Here is a 16,708-nt window from a genome sequence, read left to right as displayed (position 1 = left end):
AATACAGGTAGGCAATTGCATTGGATCTCAATCCTGAGTAATTTTACATGTTATATAAATGTCCATCAAATAATGAGGTGGCTTTTAAAATTATCATAGGGTATGTGATTAATCAAATGGTGAATTTAGAAGCCACCTTATTATTTGATAGATTCTCGATAGACATTTATATAACATATAGAATTACTTCTCAATCCCACGTCCGAAAGCCTTATATTTTCCCGCACTATTTTTCACAACTTTTTTTCGCGTCTCTCTCTTCCTCGCAATTCCAAAATAATAATAATAAAAAAAAAAAATTATTTGTTAATTTTCCATAAGAGTTAAACGCCTGAAACTTACTTTATGCATAAACAAATGGGGCCAAGCCTCCAACCCATGGAGAGTCTTTAATAATTTTTTGCATCTATTCGCACGAAGGCAGCATTTTGATGCTTCCTCGTGGTTTTGAAAAAAAAATTATTTTTTATTTTTATTTTTTTAAAAAAAATATTTTGATATAATATAAAAATAAGCGTTGTTTTTTAAGTTGGTTTTCATTTAAAAAAGTGTTTTCAAACTATTGAAATCATGCCGATCAATTAAAAAAAGAAAATAAAAGAAAAGAAAGAATGAGTCTTATCGATGTCGGTCAATAAAGAAAAAGATGGTTCAATGGAGTAAATTAGAAGCTTTTGAATTTTGATATCCAATGGAATTACGAAAGTGGGCAGAGAGGGACAGAGGGAGAGAAGACAACTGTACTAGGGCCCTCAGTCTCTGGTCTTGCAAAAAGAAACAATAGTCAATGTTTCATTGTTTCGAATTTTTCGCAAAATCATAGTTCTTTTTTCCTTTTTTTTTTTTTTTTTTTTTTTTTTTTTTTTTTTGTGAGTACATCGTAGAAAGAACGGAAAGAAAAAAAAAAAATCTAACTTATGAAACAAAGAAGGTGGAGGGGGTATATTTTCCAAAACATGGAGAAAAAGATGAGGATAATAAGGAAATGATGAGAATGCAGTCAGAATAAATTATAGTTACGGCCCAATTTGCCACATGGTGGTCACAGAAGTTTGCACTTTGGTTAACACGACTAGCTTGCCAGCTAGCAGTTGGAGGGAGGATGGAGAGAATGTTGGAGATGATGGAAACAATTCGCCAATCTGTAGTAGATGCTGGATGCTGAAACACCAAAGTGACATTGAGAGAATCACCTTATAAGATAAAAGAATATAATCCTAAAGAAGTTGCCAATCAGGAAGCCAGAAGAGCAGCAAGAGCCTCACCATAAATAGGAGAGCATGGAGAGCTAATCAGGGAGATACACTTGATTATAGAACCAGTAGAGTCTCTGCAGGTTGCAGCTTGAGCAGAGAAGGTGGCTTTGATAGCAGTATCATATTTTATCTTGAAATAGGGAGGAGATGGGTTTTTCCAGACTGCAGGAGTTTTATCATATTTAGCTGTCCACGCATAATAGTGTTCCAGAGCAATCCTGTTGATAGTAGTAGATATGCTAAGAGCATTTGGGATAATGCCATCATGATAAGCTTTGTTCCTGGAAAACCAAAGGTGATCACAGGCAACAACAGCAAAATTTTGGAACCTATGAGTCTCTGCCGGAGGAACGCCAAGCATACGATGTGGATGGAGAATGATAAGGAGCCAATTTGTCATGTTAGTAACATTTAATGCAATAGTATCCAAAGGCCAAAAAGATTGGCGCCAAACCACACGTGCAATGGTGTAAGTGAAAAAGAGATGGGGGAGAGAGTCTATGGGATAAGAGCATAGAGAGCAACTGGTGTCTGATATGAAAGAAGGGATGATGTGAAAAATTCGAAATTTGGTAGGAATAATATTCCATACCATTTTCCAAATAAAAAGTTGAAGGCGATGGTTCAGCTGAAGCTTCCAAAGAGCCTTCCAACTAGATTTTGAGAGATGTGAAAGGGTGGAAGGAGATAAGGAGATAAGGAGCTAATGAGGTGATGGATGGATTTGGCGGAGAAAACACCGGTAGAAGAAGGGGTCCAGAGAAGGGGATCAGAGTGTGGACGGACATTGATTTTTAAAATTTCAGATATGGTGGTGGGATCAAACAAAAAATGCAAGACATTTTGCCTCCAGGACATGGTAGGAGTCGCCTAATCATAGTTACTTTGTCATTACCAACACTGCAAACAGTTTCGATACTTTATAAATTAAGGTATGTATGGCATTGCAATTTTACAAATAAAAATTATGATTTTAAACCAAATGGTATAAAATGAATCGTTTGAAATTGCATTTATAAAGAATTTGCATTTTTCTAATCACAGGCATTGTGATATATATATATTTTTTAAAAAAAAAACACAATTTTAAAGGTTAAACTGAAATTTTAAAGGTCAAATTGTAATTTTGTCAAATATTTAACTACGTTTTTAAAAATCACATTTTAAAATCGCAAACCCTAACCGACCTTATGTAGTTTTTTTTTTTCAATGAGCATGTATATATAAAGTAAATGAGAAAATATTAAGTAGTTCTGAAGCTTCTGATATAAATATAGACGAAAAATGTTAGTGTTAGAATAAATAGAAAATATATAATATTTTTCGTATATTTTTTTATATTGAAATATTTTTTATTTACAATTAATCTGTTTAATAGAGAATATAGTTTTTCCAGTTTCCATATATTGTAACAGTTAGATTTATATTTATTTATTTATTTTAAGTAGTTAATGGGTCTGGAGTATATCATACATGTCATGGAATATGCTTAGAAAAATAAAAAAAAAAATAATAATAATAAAAAGGGTTTATACTGTGCATCAGAACACACCGTTTTCTTTTGTCTCCCAGCCTATACTCTGCATCTAAACACGCCGATTGCTATTTTCTGCTCCATATTAATGCCGGCCATGTCTTCCACCTGGTACTCTCTCTCTCTCTCTCTCTCTCTCTCTCTCCCAGACACACACGCACAACAAACAAATCCATAAGGTATCATCGATTTCTCTGCTTTGATTTTCGAAGTCGTTTTCTTTATATTTTTCATTTTTCATTTGTCAGATTCCGCTTGGTTTCTGAGAATGAGCGGAAAACGAAACGGTGACCGTTTAGTGGGAAGGAAGGCACACTCATGAGGTAAAAATGAGAAGAAAGTGTAGGATTTGGTGGCCCACGCAGTTGTCATCGAGTGAACCGTTATCCTCCAATCTCTTGTTTGGGTGGTTTCTTTCTTCTTCTTCAGCTTCCCTCGACATTGTAGTAGCTTTCGCATGCACTGAAGTCTCTCTTTCGCATAATCGCTCCAGCCTCGAGGTATAACACTCAAAATTTGAACTATGCCGCTTTGTTTTAAGGCATATGGAGTCAATTAGTCTTAAAAAAAATTGATTGGATTTGTTCTTTAGAATTATTTAATGGTTTTGATACTTGTTGCGTCGTGCTTTGTTTAAATTCTAGTATTGCGGAAGTGTCACTTAAATTCTAGAATTAGGCATCCAGATTTGAAAAAAAAGGTGCACCTGGTGAAGAAGTTGTTGATCACCGTTGGCCGCAAAATGGCAGATGATGTTTAAGAGTGATTGCTTATTTTCTCTTTCCACAATGTGGGCAATGTGGAGGTGTTCAGGGTGCTGTGCGTGTCATTCTCATTCTTGTAGACATTAATGCTTGCTTTGATATTTGGGGTTTGTTTTACAGATATGCATTAGATTTTTCTTTTAATAACTAATAGGATATTTATGGGCAAAAAGGGAAATAAAGTACAGGGATAGTGTAGTAGGGAACCCCAAGAATTACATGTGTACGTATAAAGAATCCAAGAAGACCAACCAAGTGGTATGCAGACTGGCTTCAGTGGACATTCACTGATACATTAAACTCGGAAACCTATACTGAAGCATACTTAGAAGAAGCTCTATTCTTCCAAATGTCCTCCTATTTTGTTCACGCTATATAATCCACTTTTGGCACAATGGTAACACTTGAGAATATTATACCCCTTATGTTTGATTTTCTTTGTTCAATGACCCCTTGCTAGTTTCCATCTTGAATGGAATAAAAACTAAATCCATTTGTGTCGCTTCATATTTTCTAGCTTAAATGCAGTTTTCCCTGTAAAATATCTGCCTACTTTGATGTATGGAATGTATGACAAAGGTGGAGTGTTAGATTATTTCTATTGAATGGTCATGTTCATATAGGCATGACTTGGACATCCAATTGCTTTGATTTGAATATTGATTTTTGAGTGATGCGACACAAAGCTTCAAAACATCAACCTAAAAGCACAATATGTTTTTTTGATTGCCTTTCTACTTCACAAGGATTTTCTCGGTGTGATTTTATCGTCCTAATTTTGTTATGGAAAGTCATATAGTGATTGATATTAATTATTTTTTATCAGCATAATTCAAAATTAGAGTTCTAATCGAGACAACATTCAGATATATTGGTTGATAAGCTTTACAAGTTATAGTTACTGATATGTAAATGAACTATCATGTGATTTGTGATGTACGAGAATTAGAAAAGGACTTATCCATCAAGATAAAAGGGAGAGAGAGAAAAAAAAAATTGGGAAGGGCTTGACAAGCCCCTTTTTCCTTGAGAAGACAAAAGGGTAAACTGTTCTGTTAAAAGGGTTAGTTGAATTATGCCATATCGATCTAAAGAATCAATTGAGGTACTCCAAGGATTTAGACAGTGAGGGCGGTGGGCGCTAGCGTGTACTGAGTCCTATATCGAGTGCGTTTTGGATCAATATGGGCTGTTTAAACCATTGAGGAGCCTCAATTGTGACTAGTCATTTTGGGGTATCATGCAAATATGACTAGAGGACCTGGAGTCTCAATTGGGACTAGTATTTTTGGGTTATCACTCATGTGGTAGTGCGTCCTCAGCTCATAATATCAACAAGTCTCCAAGGGGGAGGAACACTTTGTGGGGCTTTTAAGGGACATACTATACTTTATCAAAGCCTGCAAACTAGTAATGTTTAAATTAAGCATATTATCTTAGTGTATCTATTATTGAAATCCAATTCAAAGCAGTGGTTGGGTGGGTATTGAAGAATTTGGTTTGGTAAATGTTGAGGTAACAACTCTAGAATGAAGATTGCCCTTGTTCTGGGAAACGTAACAACATTATTTTTCTTTTTAGTTGGTTACTTGAAAGTATTTTTAATATGGAAAGTGAATTTTATGGTGTGAACTGCTTTTTGTCAGGGAATCCTCCATGACACAAATGGGAACATGCCCAAATCCCTACAGGATAAATCGTCGCTCTGTATGCTGGGTCAGCATGCTGTAGATCTTAGCAGTGCTGGCCTCTTGTTAAGCTCTGGAATGAAAGAAGATAAAAGAAACTCTACTCGTGGCAATGCTTGTATGCAGAACAATAGAGGTATATTCAGAGAAAATTATGGACGATTGACCTGTGGGTGCCACAAACTTGATGGATTACTAGAGCAATGTAATCAAGCTTCTATTCGAAACAGTAATTGGATCCTGTTAGCAAATGATTTTTACGAACAGTGTGGTGGAGAAACTCATTGGATTCCTAAATTGCATCACATTCACTGGAATGGGGAATTAGTGTTTCCGTGTGATGTACACGTATGTAAGTCATGATGGCTTCTACAGCATGCTCCTCCCCCCTTGCCTCCCCTCCCCTTTTCTTCTTTTGAGGCTGTGATTGGTTTTTGTGATTACTCTCTTTCTTTTGTTTGAACAATGTAGGTGATACTTTATGAAACTCCCTCATATGGTGGCCACCATTTCTCCCTGCATCTTTGGAATTTGTCTGAGCAAGTGAAGGCTCCTTTCAAGAGGCCTAAGTGGGTTGATGAACTTCACCAAAAGCAAACACTAGTTGACTTGGTAACAGAACCTGCAAATCTTTTTGCGTATTCAGACCTTTAGCCTCGTTATCAATATGCCTTTTCAATTCATTATCTACAGGATACAGTAATATTGGCAATTAATAGTTCCGCTGCTGCAAAAATACTTTTTGAGAGACATGTGGCCTCTAGGAGATCCTTTGTTTGGTTTTCCTTCATTTGCAGGTATTCTCTTTAAGACTCTAGTCGTGCATCCCACCTTCTCCCTTCGTCCATCCCACTTTGCAATATTTGATGGTCGTGTTGTGGCTTTTCAGGTTGCTTACCTTCATGTGGCAACTACTTGCAATGTCCATGGCTTCATTGTCAACTTTATTCTACATCATTCTTCAGCTTCTCCATAGCCTTTTGAGTTCCATATCGCAATTATGGATGGACATTACAGTGGCAAAAATATTCAATTCTACATTGATACATATACGAATCCGCTGCTGTCAAATCTTGTATTGGCCAATCTTCCTTCAAGAAAGTGGCCTGAGGTAAGATGAGGCTTTCTGGAATACTTGGGAATTGTTGGCTTCGTTTGTTAAAATTTTCTTCTTCTGTTTTTTGTTCTCTAAACAAAACATTAACAAATAATCCAAAACACAATACACTCACAAAACACTCAATACTATTTTCACCTTTATTTCACATCTGAATACTTTTTCAAACAAAAAACAAAAAACACCCTCCAAAACACATTAACTAACATACCTGTTGATTTATAAATTAGGTTTTAAATACTATTTGCTACTACATCTCAGTATTTGATGAAATCTATACATTTGAACCTAATATTAAGGGCAAAGCCATTTTGATTTTCAGTTAATTTTCCACCTTTCCTTTTATTAAATTTAAGCATTTTAGTAAAATTTAGATTTTATTTCCTATCAACACCCCCTTCTGGTTGTTATTTTAAGCGTACGAGATCTTGAAGGAAGTGTTATTTGGCCTACTGAATCCTGCTAATTTTCTCTTGTTTAGTGGCTGTATTCATCATTTGCAGTAGGTTCCTATTTTTCCCAACTCATTAACTGCAGTTTTTGATTTGTAAGGTCTCTATCATGCGTTGAATATGCGGAGAAAGCTGCATTACATAAGCATTCCATGTGGTCAAGTTTAGCTCTTGATGTTCTCTTGGGAAACTTGATTGGTGTGGCACTGTTATACAATGCAGAACCTGCTTCCTTGTGGGTTATGAACTTTGCCAATGACATTACAAACAATTTGTTGCGGACAGGTTGTGTTTGGTTAATGGGAGTCCCTGCAGGTTTCAAGTTAAACACGGAACTGGCAGGAGTTCTTGGCATGATTTCTCTTAATGCAATCCAAATATGGTCTACCCTCTGGGCCTTCGGGGGTTTTCTTTCCATTCATGTCATTAAAGGACTTGCAATATCAGGGATTCTTTCTGGGATGACAATACCTGCTGCTTTGATCATGGACATACTTTTACTGGCAACTTTGCATGTATCATCTCTTCATTGGTTGCTCTCAGGTATATATTCAATGCAGATTCAGGCATTAGCAGCTTTGTGGCGCCTTTTCAGGTAATACTTTGTGATTCCATTTTCTTGATTTAGCTTCTACAACTCTTAAAAAGTTCAAAAATCCACCTGGAAATTGTAATAATCATGAAATTTTATTAGATTAATTGGAAACATTAAAAGAAAAAGACAAGTCTACTATTTAAGTTTAAGTGGAAAGGAGAGGAAAAGTATCGTCTGTTATAAAGTCAAGCAGATGAGGGTTTTGGTCAGGATCAATTTAAAAATGTTTTGAGTTCCGAATGAAGGTGGTAGATTCTTGAGAGGCGTGAACCGCAGTATGTTGTGAGCCAATAGCCATATTTGGCCCACTGAATGCTGAGGACAGTGGCGAAGTGTCTAAATGGGTACTAAAAAACATTTAAAGTTTTTAGCAAATTTCTGGGTGCTTAGATCGATAGTTTTGAGGGTCAAGTTATGGCTCTTTTTGGGGCTATTGAAGATGGATGGATGAAGACAGTGGCTGAGGGTACTAAGCAGTGAAATCAAGTTAATTGAAAGGCAATAGGCAGCTGTGGAGTCTAGTTTCTTCTATTAATTATGATGCAGGGAAGAGATTAGTGGTGAAGAATTTCTCTGTGGGATGTGATCTGCCTACAAGAAACCAAGATTGAGGTAATGTTCAAGAGAATTGTTAGAAATTTGTTTTTCAGATTTTTCTTTTTTGGGGTGGGGTGGGGGGGTGTCCTTTTAATATGGGATAGACGGTGGTTGAGAAGACAGAAGTTGCAATAGGGAACTTCTTGGCCTTTTTGCTTGATTTATAATGTTGAAAGATGTTTTGTGTGGGCGTTTGATGGGGTTTATGGTCCTATAGATGATAAATGGAGAGTTGGTTTGTGGGAGGAAATGAGAGCAGCTTTTGGTAGATGAACAGTTCCTTGATATTAACAGGGGACTTCAATGTGACTTCAGTTTTTGAGTGAATCATTCGGGTGTGACAAGTTTACGTCAGCCATGACAGTTTCCAGATTTCATCACAGAATTGGATCTTTTATTCTAATAACCAAGATCCACCTTTAATGTCTTGCATTGACACATTTTTAGTACACTTGGAGTGGAAAGAATAATTTGGATGCTATACAATGACTTCTTAGTCAATCTGTTTCAGAACACTTTCCCTTTTTGTTAGATTGTGGTGGATTGAGAAGGGTAAGAGTGCATTTGAGTTCGAAAACACGTAGCTTAACGAGGAGGGATTCATTTAGGGAGTTCAAGAATGGTGGAATAACTACGATGTTCAAGGCTAGCCAAGTATGTTTTAGTATGTTTGATGGGGGGTTTCTTTTGAATCTTGGGTTTTATTGTTTTATGGGGGATTACTTTGTATTTTGGGTGTTGGATGGGGGGTTCTATTGGGTTTTATTTTATTATGGGGGTTACTTTGTATCTTGGGTGTTTGTTGGAGGGTTTCTATTGTATCTTGGGTTTCATGTGGGTTTTGGGTATTGTGGGTATGTAGTTTCTTATGGGCTTTTCATGTGGGCTAGCTGGGCTGTTCCTGTGTATACTTTATGTGTACTTAGGGGCGCTTTACGCTTTTTTAATGAAATTTTCTTACTTATAAAAAAAAAATAAACAGGTGTTTAGGGATGTGGGTCAAAAAGTGTTGTGTTAGTGAGGTTCTGAGTCAGATGTGAAAAGGAGGAGGAAGTGACCTATTTCCTATCTCCCCCCCTCCTTCCAGGACTGCAGTGGACTCACTTTTCGATCTGTTATACGCAAATGTGCCAGTAATTAATGGGATTGATAGATTTCTTTGGAAGCTGAAACATGGAGGTACATTTAATGTTTGGTCTATTACGAGGCACTAAGAGGTTATAATAATATGCAATTTCCTTGGAGACTTGTTCGAAGTTGTGAAGAGCTTAGGAAAGTTGCCTTTTTATTGGACACGTGTCTTGGAAAAAAATTTAACAGTTGATAATTAAAACGAATGTTGTCTTTGTGGGCTGCTGTTGCATGTGTAAAAGTAGTGGTGAGACAGCTGATCACTTGTTAATTCATCAATTGATTGTTAAGAGAGCTATGGTCCTTTGTAGATTTGGGGGTTTGATGGGTAGTGCCTCTGGAAGTGGTTGAGGTGTATTTCTGTTGGAAAGGTCTCTTTTGAAGGCATTTACCTTATGTGGACAATATAGAGAGAAGGGAATAGCCACATGTTATTTTTACTATTGTGTTCATTGTGTGTGTGGTCTAGGTTTGGGTATTGCTTATATAACTTCCTTTGTAGACTTTGTTAATTATTTGAATTTTAGTATGTAATTCTTTAGAGGGATTCTATCTATATTGCTTGCGTGTGTACATTCCTTTTTTTCAAATAAATTTTTAATTAATTTTCAAAAAAAAAAAAATGGAAAAGAAAGAAGATGTCATGAAGTCCATGTAATGCACTATGGATGTCAAGGATTTTTACAATCATGTGCAATCAATTATTAAAAGACTTGTCATTTTCAGCCAGAAAAGGGGAAGCCAATGAACTTGAGCTCAAATGGCACTTCCCCCATGGTAAGAACAAATGCATGGGAATTGGTTTTTTGGTTAGGGGACCACGCCACATAAGTTTTGGGGTGATTTGTGAGAGGGGTCATCTAAGAGGTCAACAAAGAGTGGGTGTCTGTTTACTATATGTGGCTCTGGCCGCTTTTATGGCTGGGGCTCTCCTTTGCCATATTCCTAGAAAGTTTCTTTTACCATGAATTTAGATGAAATAACTATTATTTCTATGACTTAGAAAGTTAAAAGCACTACTTTCGAAGGAACTCGTGTTGAGGTTTTGGAGACTTCCTATGCAAAAGATATGAGGTTTTTTTTTTCCTGTTTCACTTTCTTCACATGATTGGTGATTCTTTTGCAGGGGTCAGAAATGGAATCCTCTTCGTCAAAGATTAGATAGTTATGACTACACTGTGAAGCAACATGTTCTTGGATCTCTTCTGTTTACACTGCTCTTACTTCTATTACCAACAACTTCTGTTTTCTATATCTTCTTTAGCATTTTGAACTCAACTATCAGCCTCATTTGTATACTGATTGAGGTCATTATCTCTGTTATTCATGCTACACCTTGTATCAAAATTTTCATTTGGTTGGTGGGGCGAAGAAGATTTCCTTCTGGGATATGGTTTGAAATCGTATCTTGTCGGAGTAATGGGATTGACTCTGCTGGGGCTTGTTCTCCTGATAAAGTTGATCTTCCATCTGAAAATTTGCAGCAGAATCAAAGTGGAGATAAATCTAGTATTCTGGTCTCATTTATCCACTGCAACTTCTTGAGTATAGGAGAAGTGGTCTTGCCTCACTATAGAAATGTTTTTTCTGGGGTTTCTGGGTCTTTTGCAGCTAAATCAATTCATGGTGTCCTGACTGGGAAAAGGTGCGTCTCCTTTGTCCACGTAGTATTCTTCTCACTGCTCTGTCATTTCATGGTTCTTGAGATTTGAACTTAGCTTCTCTCTCTCTCTCTCTCTCTCTCTCTCTCTCTCTCTCTCTCTCTCTCCCACATTTTTTATGTTTTTAGGGTAGCGTCGACAGTAGGTACCGCTATTCCTCCACCGTTGCCATGGATGTTCATCCCCTACAAAGAGTATTGGCATCTATGCTATGATTCAATTCTTGCCTGCTGTAGAACGTGACTGCCTTGCAGGCGATTTTTGGTGAATCATTCTTTTCCAGGCCAAGAGGTTGAGAGCGAGATTTCAATGATTCTGACTCACACTTATTTGACTTGAAAATTTCTCCCCAGCAACCATTTCTTGCTGCTCATCAGGTACTTAGAATTTGGCGGCCTTCTATGTCTACGAGTCCTTGGTTCATTTCTTGGCTTGTTGTAGGAATGAGTTGATTTAAGGATATGTTGGTTACCGATCGGGATGTATTCTTGGTCATTTTAATACATTTAGGTTCTCATCAGAATTTGGGATTTGACTTAGGTGCCGTAAAAAACACTACAAATCATCTCCCGCAATTTTTTCAACGGTCCAGATGTAATTTTACTTTCATTCTTATGAAAAACTTAGAATTAAATTTGGACCTTTTTTTTTATTATTTTTTTATTATTTTTTATTCTCTTCTAAATTTTAAAAATTTGTTTTGGAAACATTATCATTAGATATGGAAAACAATACATGAACTAGATTTTCCAGTAGGTGAATTCATTTCTACAACAAACTTTGACTCTCCCCTTTCAAGAACGTTTGGATCAGTAAATGGTTATTTATCTTGAGATTCTCGAATTACTGCTCAACATTTAGAAGGATCCACATGACATGATAAAACCCTCAATCCTATCCGTAGTCCATGCAAATTTCTTCTACGTACGTACCTTTAATTCCCTGCAATTAATATTCACCAACTCCACTGTACACACCTTGTACTTTTATTATTATTATTATTATTATTATTAATACTATTAAAAAAGTAGGTGAGAAACACATTTTAAAAAAACATGAGCACACATCACTTTTAGAGGTTGGATAGTAGGAAATCGTACAACCTATTTTGTAAGAAATTTATGTCTATTTTTTAATAGCATTAATAAAAAATTAAAACATGTACTTCTCAAATGTTCAAGGGACACCATACTTTTAGAGATTGGGTTGGAAGAATTTTTAGAACTCATTCTTTGAGAAATTAATATCCACTAAACTGATATGTATTCAAAATACATATGATTTTTTGTATAAAAAATATTTGTGAGAATCACATGTACTATTAAAACTACATGTGAGAAATATAAAATTTCGTATAAAAAATATATGCGAGAATTATATGCACTATTAAAGCTACGTATGAGAAATAAAAAATGTACGTGAGAATCATATGCATTTTGAATTTTGAACATACGTGAGAATCACTTACTTTCTTATTAATGCTATTAAAAATAACATATAAGAAATATCGGGATGATACTAGGAAAGATAATCTAAAGAATCTCGATAGTAGTTCCATGAACAATCCTTTAAATACGTGCTATTCGGAAATACAAAATAATAATAAAAAACAAAAATTCAATACGAAGAAAAACATTGTCCTTTTTCTTCAACTTTCACAAAAATGATTTAATACAAACAAAAAACATAGTTCACGAGAGGGAACCCGCAAAATCAAGTGACTATATCTAATTCTAATGGTTTGAGATGGCCGGCTAGCTGAGTCACATTTTTTGTCTCTCTCTCTCTCTCTCTCTCGTTTCCAAGATTACAAAAGGAAGAAAGCAACAAAATACTTAGTTCATGGGAATGAAAGAGACTGACAGAAAGAGATCTTACAGTAGTACCACCTAGTTTTCAGTGACGACAAATGGTTTCTGATTCGTTAATCTTATATATATATATATGCTTCTCTCTATTCTTATTTTTTAGTTATGTCTAAGGAGCGGCATTATAATTAATCTTGAAGGGACATGTGAAGGCACATGGAAGGTGACCTCATGTTACTTTCAATCTACCCATTTCTACATGGTTTAATTTCTTAATTTTGAGAGCATGACGGCCGGATTTGTCCTTCCTAATTTATACAAAATACATGATGAATTTCAAAAGATATTATATTAACTACCCAAATTTGTGACATCTTTTTAGTACGAGGCTCAACTTTTTTATATATCCTAGCACATTGTTACACTTCCCCTCGAACACAAGCTTTATCAATCTAATTATGTTGGTTTTATTTGTGACGTCACATACTTTTGTCCCGACTCTGATAAGTAAGAAACCTACCATCATCATATTGGCTCCGTTACAACTTGTTAAGATGCTCAATAATCCCAACCTTGGAGTGGCCATATATACTAAAGAGGTGGGATGGGTTTCCTTCCATGTTATCATTTACAAATAAACTAAATAGCCATTAATTAAGGGTCAAGTTGGTAATTTGGATATATATATATATATATATATATATATATATATATATATATATATATATATATATATGCATTTTGTCCCATGCAATACGTGTAATTGTCATATTGGACAACACAAGGTTTGCCTATATATGTTGCTATCCGCAACTGTTACAAACCACCACCTTAACTTCCATGCATGTAAAAGAAATAAAATATTCCATATATTTAACCTCTGTAATCAAAGCTGCCTATATATATATATATATATATATAATTGCTTCAAGCCAACCAGTCATCTTCACATATATAATCTCTCTCTCTCTCTCTCTCTCTCTCTCTCTCTCTCTCTCTCTCTACAATGGGAAGGAAGATGTGCATTGTAATGTTCTCTGTAGTTATGATGCTGCAATATTTACTGGTAGAGAACCATGTAAGCTACATTCTTAGAGCTCTCGATCTTTCTCTCTCTTTCACATCTGTTTTCAGAATTTGGTAGTTAATTTGCTTGTTTTTGGTTTTGTTTTTTTTTCTTTTATTTTGGTAAATAAAATTGAAAGGTAGATTCAGGGCAGCCCTTGGGTGACTGCAGGGCTATGATGATAAATATCTGGCCATCTCCTGGCTAAAATGGATGGCTTCAAGTTTCAACAAATAGATAAGAGGGCTTTTAGGCTTATAATTCATTCACATGCCCATCCAAAACTTTTATGGAGAACTATTTTACGAGCCACTATTGCAAGCAAGGATGGAATCGGAATTTTTCATCTGGAGGGTCGGGGCCAAAATATGAATGAGTGGTCAAATTTATTTTTAGTAGGGACCAAACCTAATTTTTAAGCCTAAAATTATAAATATAGTTAACTTAATAAAAATATTTTAAAAGAAAATTTAAAAACCCAGGGGGCCCCTTGTCTTAAGCATGGTCCATCCCTGATTGTAGGATCCTACCTATTCAAAGTCGTAAAGCATGTTTAAAATTGCGTTAAAGAATTGTACTTTAGTATATATAGAAAAACTGTAACAAACAAAAATGAGTTCGTTTGGTAAATAACTTAAAAAAACAATTTTCTGACTTTTTTGCATAATTAGAAGGTTGTTTACAAAATTATCTATTGTTTGAATTAAATTGCATCAAATAATTATGCTAATAATGCATTTAGGCGATCGCAATTGAGGCTCCAACAAAGTAGCCACTTCATCCCCACGGTGAGATTTGTTAATCCACATCTTTTTTTTATTTTGTTTTCCTAATGAATTTGTAAATGGACAATATTAATCCATCTATTGAATTCTGCAACAAATATGATGTCCATACAAATATATATTATTATTTTTGGAATTCATGTGAAATTAATGATCGATCAAACTCTGATGCTGGTTTTCTTTATTCCTTTTCATTGAAATTCAGCACGGCATCACCCAAGGCAGCCTTCAACCTCAAGGTAAAAGAGTTATAGGTTTAACATTTTTCTTTCGCCCGGACTATAATAATATCATCCAACTCTCAATAATTAAAATTTTTTAAGTGATTGGGTATGTATTAAGGTGAAAGTTCGACTCTCGAAATAATAATCTTTAGTATTAGCGGCCTTTAAGTTCCACCGATGTCCTGATGGGATTAGGTTAGACTATGACTCAGTTGGACTTGAAAGAGCGCCTGTGATTCCCACCGGTTTGGACCCTTTCATACGACTCCCAGCGAGCAGGTGCTACTATAGTTACGTCCACGTAGATTAACTATAATTGGTCTCTTCCACTGCCTTTTTGGAATAGAAAAACATAATAATAATAATAAATGTGAATTTTAAATAAATTAAGAAAGGTGAAAATGAGAAAATTTTATACCCGTTGATACTGAATGCAGAGTGCGGTCCACGTTGCACCGAAAGATGCTCAAAAACAGCGTTCAAGAAGCCATGCATGTTCTTCTGCAAAAAGTGCTGTGCAAAGTGCTTGTGTGTGCCTTCGGGAACTTACGGGGGAACAAGGAATCCTGTCCTTGCTACAACAATTGGAAGACCAAGAGAGGAGGACCCAAATGCCCTTGAACATGAATTTCTTTTTCATTGCTTTCCTACCTTAATTATCTAATTAATTAATACAATACATTAGAAAACTCACATAAGAATATATATATATATATATATATATATATATATATATACACCAGATTGTGGTAACGGCTCTTAATAGTAGGGATGATAATTGGCGCAGGTATGGGCAAATTATGCATGATATTGATGTGGTTCTCCATTGTTTTGATAGTTGGTAGTGTTGTCATACAAAGCGGGGGGCCAATAAGGCAGCTCATAGGTTGGTGAAGGAGGGTATCATGCACGACAGTGATCGAGTTTGGTTTAATGTTATCCCTGATTTTCTTTTTTCTATACTGAATTTAGAGCAACAGTCTCTGGTTATTTAGGGCTTTTTGGGCTCTAGTTGTAAGCTTGGTTATGCAATGAAATATTAGTGATATTTTATTCAAAAATAAAAAATAAATAACATAACATACCAGAGTTGTTGTATAAATCTCAAATTAAATAAATATTAACATTACGTTGTTACAACAATAAATGTGCACCTAACATTATTAAGACGAATGTGCCACACGCGGCACGTCAAATATTTACATATAAAATAGACTAAATTTAGGTTAGTCTATAACAAATTGACCATCCTCATCCATAGTAACCATGGTATGCATATGGACCCTTGCCCCTCTCCTCATCACCTGCATTATCAACTATGAAATTGTAGAATTACCATAATTTCATAGGCAAATATATGACTCCACAATTCCAATAAGTACAAATAAAAAATTGACCTCTATAATATGAGCCTCCATTTTTTAGAAAATATCCATAATATGTGTATATAATGATAGTTGACATAAAGTTCCCAAAATAGATAGTTTCACCATTGAAAATCATAGATGATAATACAAGCAATGTATAGAAGTTTACATACATAAATATTCACAATCCTCTTATATTTTCTTTATTATGTATAACTCTGCATCCCACAATATGGAGCAATAAAACAATTCACAAAGCATGTAAAACATAACAAATCTCACGCTACAATTAAATTTGCAATGTTGATTTTTATTATGTTCATGTGACATCCCACATTGTTTGAGTATGGAAATAAGGATGTGCTTATATGTATATTTGCATCATTTTTGACACAATACGTTTTAAAACCATGATGACCATGAGCTTATCATAATTCTGCAACGTCTCTTATGGCCTTCTGCGACTCATCAAGGTTCAGTGTCGTCAGCTCGATCCCCAACGCTTCACAACTGCCTTCCATGGCTGTTTTCAGGTCCTTCGTAGTAGATCCACGACCTAACTCCACCAAGTCTTCACCCGACCTTCATCAACGCCATCTCTCTCCAATGTCGTCACCATCTCCTTGAGCGCCACCAGCCTCAGTCATGCAACTGTTGTTTCAT

The 16,708-nt window shown here is 35.5% G+C and overlaps 2 protein-coding genes across 4 annotated transcripts; both read left to right on the top strand.

The window, feature by feature from the left end:
• The first annotated feature begins 2,809 nt into the window (after window positions 1-2,809).
• LOC133874043 (uncharacterized) lies at window positions 2,810-11,431 on the top strand. Of its 3 annotated transcripts, none has more exons than XM_062311874.1 (9): window positions 2,810-2,901; window positions 3,039-3,290; window positions 5,201-5,590; window positions 5,714-5,854; window positions 5,936-6,039; window positions 6,132-6,353; window positions 6,912-7,406; window positions 10,261-10,779; window positions 10,924-11,431. In XM_062311874.1, the coding sequence occupies exons 2-9, from the start codon at window positions 3,120-3,122 to the stop codon at window positions 11,036-11,038; spliced, it is 2,157 nt and encodes a 718-aa protein (XP_062167858.1). In that variant the 5' UTR covers window positions 2,810-2,901; window positions 3,039-3,119; the 3' UTR covers window positions 11,039-11,431. The 3 variants fall into 3 exon arrangements, with proteins under 3 accessions (XP_062167858.1, XP_062167859.1, XP_062167860.1); XM_062311875.1 differs by lacking the exon at window positions 2,810-2,901 and adding an exon at window positions 2,905-2,969; XM_062311876.1 differs by lacking the exons at window positions 2,810-2,901; window positions 3,039-3,290 and having other exon boundaries at window positions 5,450-5,594.
• Window positions 11,432-13,588: 2,157 nt separating this feature from the next.
• Window positions 13,589-15,299, top strand: LOC133872687 (protein GAST1; the record flags this gene model as incomplete). Its single annotated transcript, XM_062310262.1, is given in 4 exon segments — window positions 13,589-13,681; window positions 14,660-14,693; window positions 15,116-15,228; window positions 15,231-15,299. Coding segments are annotated over 4 exon segments (309 nt in total), but the record flags the coding sequence as incomplete, so codon positions are not given.
• Between the last annotated feature and the right edge of the window lie 1,409 nt (window positions 15,300-16,708).

Source organism: Alnus glutinosa, chromosome 7 (genome assembly GCF_958979055.1).
Source record: "Alnus glutinosa chromosome 7, dhAlnGlut1.1, whole genome shotgun sequence".
Taxonomy (NCBI): domain Eukaryota; kingdom Viridiplantae; phylum Streptophyta; class Magnoliopsida; order Fagales; family Betulaceae; genus Alnus; species Alnus glutinosa.
This window is presented reverse-complemented; position numbering and strand designations above follow the sequence as displayed.

Coding starts and splice junctions, on each gene's coding strand:
- LOC133874043 (XM_062311874.1), top strand. CDS start 3,120: ATGAGAAGAAAGTGTAGGATTTGGTGGCCCACGCAGTTGTCATCGAGT. Junction 5,855..5,935: donor AGCAAACACTAGTTGACTTG/GTAACAGAACCT, acceptor CATTATCTACAG/GATACAGTAATATTGGCAAT. Junction 6,040..6,131: donor TGGTTTTCCTTCATTTGCAG/GTATTCTCTTTA, acceptor GTGGCTTTTCAG/GTTGCTTACCTTCATGTGGC.